Raw genomic sequence first — 6,000 nt, forward strand, 5'->3', positions numbered from 1 at the left:
AATTAATTGTTCAACACTTACAGTACTGTAACTTACTTACCATTATTTTACGGCCACAGTTCTTTGACAATGTCGATCTGTTGCCTAATCTTGTCTAGTCAGATATTCCAACATATTCACATTGTAACTGATATATACCCCCCCCACGGGAAACTGTTGAGCGTGACACAAACCGGTGCTATACGCCGTTCAAAACACTTAAATATGTAGTCTTGCCCATTCAACCTCTAAATGGCACACATACACAATCCATGTCTCAAGGCTTAAATACTTCTCTAACCTGTCTCATCCCCTTCATCTACACTGAAGGGGATTTAACAAGTGACCATCAATAATGGATCATAGCTTTCACCTGGATTCCCCTGTTCAGTCTATATCATGGAAAGAACAGGTGTTTTGAATGTTTTGTACACTCAGTGTAGATGTTTTGGTAGTAATGAGAGCACTAATGCACGTACCTACACAACGATACTGGCATCATGCACCTCCCTATCAACTGATACCCTTATAGTTAAGCTCCCAGGGTCTATAGCCCCATCAGCCGTCACTCACAATCTCCTGTCACACTTGTTGTCCCTACCCAGTGTTCCCCTGTCTCAGACAAGACTAAGTTTTGAACATGCTGTAACTGTAAAAACAATGCCCTATCCAATCAAACTTGGATACCCGGTTTCTGTGGGATCTCAAAAATATGATAATGCGCTCTCTGCAGCGATGAATATGTGGATTCATGTACTCAATAAAATAATTACAGCATAAGTATTTTTCTTTCCCCTTTTTGGATATACAGTGCATTCAGAAAGTATTCAGACCCCTTGACTTTTTCAAACTTTTTGTTACGTTACAGCCTTATTGTAAAATTATTATTTTTCCCCTCATCAATCTACAGACAATACCCTGTAATGACAAAGCAAAAACAGTTTTTGGCAGTGATTACAGCCTCGGGTCTTCTTGGGAATGATGCTACAAGCTTGGCACCTGTATTTGGGGAGTTTCTCCCATTCTTCTCTGCAGATCATCTCAAGCTCTGTGAGGTTGGATGGGGAGCGTCGCTGCACAGCTATTTTCAGGTCTCTCCAGAGATGTTCGATCGGGTTCAATTCCGGGCTCTGGCTGGGCCACTCAAGCACATTCAGAAGCCACTCCTGCATTGTCTTGGCTGTGTGCTTAGGGTTGTTGTCCTGTTGGAAGGTGAACATTGGTCCCAGTCTGAGGTCCTGAGCGCTCTGGAGCAGGTTTTCATCAAGGATCTTTCTGTACTTTACTCCATTTCTTTGCCTCAATTCTGACTAGTCTCCAAGTCCCTGCCACTGAAAAACATCCCCACAGCATGATATTGCCACCACCATGCTTCAGCGTAGGGATGGTGCCAGGTTTCCTCCAGACGTGACACTTTACATTCAGGCCAAAGAGTTCAATCTTGGTTTCATCATGACCAGAGAATCTTGTTTCTCATGGTCTGAGTCCTTTAGATGCCTTTTGGCAAACATCAAGCGGGCTGTCATGCTTTTTACTGAGGAGTGGCTTCCATCTGATTGGTTAAGTGCTTCAGAGATGGTTGTCCTTCTGGAAGGTTCTTCCATCTCCACAGAGGAGCTCTGGAGCCCTGTCAGAGTGACCATCGGGTTCTTGGTCACCTCCCTGATCAAGGCCCTTCTCCCCTGATTGCTCGGTTTGGCCAGGCTGCCAGCTCCAGGAAGAGTCTTGGTGGTTGCAAACTTCTTCCATTTAAGAATGATGGAGGCCACTGTGTTCTTGGGGACCTTCAATGCTGCAGAAATGTTTTGGAACCCTTCCCCAGATCTGTGCCTCGACACAATTCTGTCTCTGAGCTCTATGGACAATTCCTTTGACCTCATGGCTTGGTTTTTGCTCTGACATGCACTGTCAACTGTGGGACCTTATATAGACAGGTGTGTGCCTTTCCAAATCATGTCCAATCAATTAAATTTACCACAGGTGGACTCCAAGTTGTAGAAACATCTCAAAGATGATCAATGGAAACAGGATTACCTGACCTCAATTTCGAGTCTCATAGCAAAGGGTCTGTATACTTACGTAAATAAGGTATTTATGTTTCATTTTTAATAAATGTACAAGCATTAAAAAAAATTGCTTTATGGGGTATTTTGTGTGTAAATTGATGTAGAAAATGTTTTATTTAATCCATTTTAGAATAAGGTTGTAACAAAATGTGGAAAAAGTCAAGGGGTCGGAATACTTTCCGAATGCACTGTATCTTAAAACCTAGTATCCAGGTTTGATTGAATTGGGTCCTCAGTCCATTTTGATGGCCCCTTGGGCTATCTTTCAACAGTCTCCTTTTGAAGCTTACTTCAGTATTGACATCCTTTACTGACGAGTGTATCCCTTTTGAAGGTTGTACCATATAAAATGCTCATGATAACCAGTAGAGGGCGAGCTAAACTGCCCAGGGAGGTGGACAGAACAAGACTGGAGGTATCATTTGATTTCTGCATGTGTGTGCATGAATGCTACACAAATACTTAGCGAGGAAAGTACAGAATCCATATAGCTTCTTGAGAATTTTTCAATGACCATATAGGAGCGGAAATGTTAACCACAACACCCCCCCCTTCCCCTCCTTCTTTTCTCAACCTCTCTTCTCACTCTAGTGCCACTTAGCCCCAGAAACGTTCTTTGACATCTTTGGGATGGAGATCCAGGAGTTTGACAGGCTTCCACTGTGGAAACGCAACAACATGAAAAAGAAGGCCAATCTCTTCTAGCAGTCAGAGCAGAATGCACTCATCCCATCCTTTCAGATAGCACTCTACTCTAACACTGTAACATAGATGTAAGATTTGTTTAGAGTTTTGGCAACCTTTTTTCTGACATGTTCAAGAAAGCAATGGACTCTTTTTTTTCACGATGCCTCCGCTACAGACTGAATAGATGGTTTAATAACTAATAGATACATTTGAAAGGCTACAAGGAAAGAAAATAAAACAATTTCTTCCATGTTCAAAAATGAGAGAATTATGAATTAAGTCATGTTCTTTTTGACTGCTGCGCTTGTTTTAATTTAATTTCTGGCTTTGCTTTGAATGGAACTGCTTTCCTTGACCTGCTTGTTTCCTCATATTTGTTGCTGTTGATTCCTGTGGAAGTTTGTTAGTAGAATTTCATGGCACCATATGAAACATGCTGTTCACATGCAAAAATTGAATGTCTGTCAGCTTCACATGTCAATGGTCAGCTTGCCCTCATTTGGGCTATCAAGTCAAATCAAATGGCTCAGTCTTCATCATGGGAAATATTGGGTTTTGCCATTTCTTTATGGCTCTAGTACATACCAGCTAGCCTAAGCACCTAACTATGTTACTCTCACTGGCATCAGAGTCTGGAAAAGCTGCTATTCAAAACAATATAATGTGGTTTACATATAGATCCGGGTCATATTCTTTAGGGCATGAAACGGAAAACATTTTAAACCGCTTTTCAACAGAAAACGGAAATGAGCCTTCCTTATTGGACGAGTCCAAGTAGTCCCTCCCTGTTACAGTCTGTTTTCTTTGGTTTGATGCCAAATCACGACTCAGTTTCGCCTCTCAGGCTCCCATTGGAGTAGCAATTCCTATTTTACTAACAAACACATTAAATGTAAAAAAAAATAATAGTATTTGAAATGAATGTTTTATAAATGAAACCCACACTGCCATTTGTTGTATTGAAATATAAGCAAAAAATAAAGCTTTAAATCACTGTATAATAATCCTCGGCTACTCCAAAGGTATCGCCTGTATTAGTTTACCTGTTCTCCTCTCAGCTATTAAACTATAATAAACACTGTGGTTCATATATGTTGTTCAAGGAACTACAGTGTGTAATGTAATATGAGGACTCATGTCAAGTTTTATGGAACAAATCAGACAGTGTGTTCCGTTGACTTCCTGGACTTCAGCCAATAAAGAGGCAAACACCCATGGAACTGTCTCTTTCTCTCTCAAACACGCACATACTGATACACAAACACACAGGTTTATAGTAGGCCTATAGTTTTAAAGTATGGTCAATGAATGAATCAAAGTATGAATGGAGGAAATAAAGTATTGCTAAACATCTATGTATCAAATTGGATAACTTCTCTTAGCTTATTATTAGAATTAAAAGAATTTCAACTGGTTATCGGGACAGACATGAATGCCATTCTGGATATGCGGGATGAATCTAATAAGACCAACTACAATCCAAAGGCAACCAAGGCTCTCCAACATATGCTCTCTGATTACAACCCTTGATGCCTGGCGAGCTCATATCCCTAAAGCAAAAGAGCACACTTTCTATTCAAACAGGCACAAAACATTCTCCCGAATCGATTTCGTACTAGAATCTACTCTATTTTCTTTAATCAAGAAAATACAAATTCGACATATGAATCTGATTGTCATGCTTATTACTGACAGATACAAATGTCATAATTTCCTAAAATAACCACAAGATGGCGCTTTAACGTTTCCTTACTACAAAATCCTACTTTGTGTACAATTTGAATTTATAATGATTAACAAAAATTATATCTGATCCTCTGATTTTTATGGGATGCCATTAAAGGTAAAAAAACCCCAATGCAACTGCATTTGCATCTGGGCTGAATAAATCACAAAGAATATATCAGAATTGGAAAAGTTGTCAACAAACACTTTTTTCAGACGAGGTAGCAACTACTCTCTTCAAAGTCAGAAGAGAACTAAAATATATAACTAAATCTATTGACAAGACAGAGAGGAGAATTTGCCAGCCATCGGGTTAGACTTAACAATTACTTCCATGGTAATCGACCCAGTCGTCTATTGGCTAAAAGTTTTTCAGTAATGATCAATTAGTGAATATTGCAACTGTTGAATCCAAATGAATCAACCAAAAATTATCCAGTTTCTATAAAGAATTGTACACCTCTGGTTGTAAATCAAACACCAAGCCAGATCGAGTCCTTTTTAAAAGATTTCTCCTCTTCTCGCAACTGAGGAAGCCAGCTTGCTGGGAGCCTAAATCCCTCTACATGAACTTTAAAGGTCATTGGATAACATGAATAAAGGTAAATCACCTGGTTCCTCCTGAGGTCTATTTAAAAATGTGGAACCAATTACGTCATACTTGCAATGATTAACAAAGCCATTCACAAAGGTTCATTTGGAAGGGATGTAAATGCAGGACTAATTTCGTTTTTTTTTTAAGGTAAAAACCATTCAGTGCTCTCAGTATCACCCTCTTTCTTTGATAAACACAGATATAAAAATATTTTCTAATACATATTTTACATGCTTCATCAGAAACCAAAGCTCCTTGGGCGCTTCTATCTCTCGATGCAGAAAAAGTTTTTGATAGACTAGAATCGTCATATCTTTGGCCGGTTTTGTGACATATGGTACTTGGCTCTGTTTTTATTAATATGATTGAAATACAACAGTATATGCCAATCCCTCAGCAAAAGTAATAACAGGCAATACCGGCTCTGTTCCGTTCAGAATAACTAGAAGTAACAGGCAAGGTGATCCCATCTCACCTCATCAAAACTAGGAAATAACACATAGGGAATCATGTAGTAACCAGAAAAGTGTTAAAATATTTTATATTTGAGATTCTTCAAAGTAACCACCCTTTGTCTTGATGACAGCTATGCACACTCTTGGCATTCTCTCAACCAGCTTCATGCGGTAGTCACCTGGAATGCATTTCAATTAACCTGTTATGGCTAGGGGGCAGTATTTTCACGGCTGGATAAAAAACATACCCGATTTAATCTGGTTACTACTCCTGCCCAGTAACTAGAATATGCATATAATTATTGGCTTTGGATAGAAAACACCCTAAAGTTTCTAAAACTGTTTGAATGGTGTCTGTGAGTATAACAGAACTCATATGGCAGGCAAAAACCTGAGAAGATTTCATGCAGGAAGTAGCCTGTCTGACAAGGTGTCGTTCTTCTTGTCTCTGTTTATTGAAGAGTGAGGATCTTAGCTGTCCCGTGACACTTCC

The 6,000-nt window shown here is 39.5% G+C and overlaps 1 protein-coding gene across 5 annotated transcripts in view; it reads left to right on the top strand.

Moving 5' to 3' along the window:
* The window catches only part of LOC106579423 (actin-binding LIM protein 1), a 168,810-nt gene extending 164,861 nt beyond the window's left edge, over positions 1-3,949 (top strand). For all 5 annotated transcript variants that reach the window (XM_045702618.1, XM_014159318.2, XM_014159324.2 and 2 more), the window contains 2 exons: positions 2,380-2,460; positions 2,637-3,949. In XM_045702618.1, the coding sequence (XP_045558574.1) occupies positions 2,380-2,460; positions 2,637-2,750 (195 nt within the window). In that variant the 3' untranslated portion in view covers positions 2,751-3,949. The remainder of the gene's footprint in view (positions 1-2,379; positions 2,461-2,636) is intronic.
* Positions 3,950-6,000: the final 2,051 nt, after the last annotated feature.

The sequence above is a fragment of the Salmo salar genome, chromosome ssa19 (genome assembly GCF_905237065.1).
Source record: "Salmo salar chromosome ssa19, Ssal_v3.1, whole genome shotgun sequence".
In the NCBI taxonomy this organism is placed as follows: Eukaryota; Metazoa; Chordata; class Actinopteri; order Salmoniformes; family Salmonidae; genus Salmo; species Salmo salar.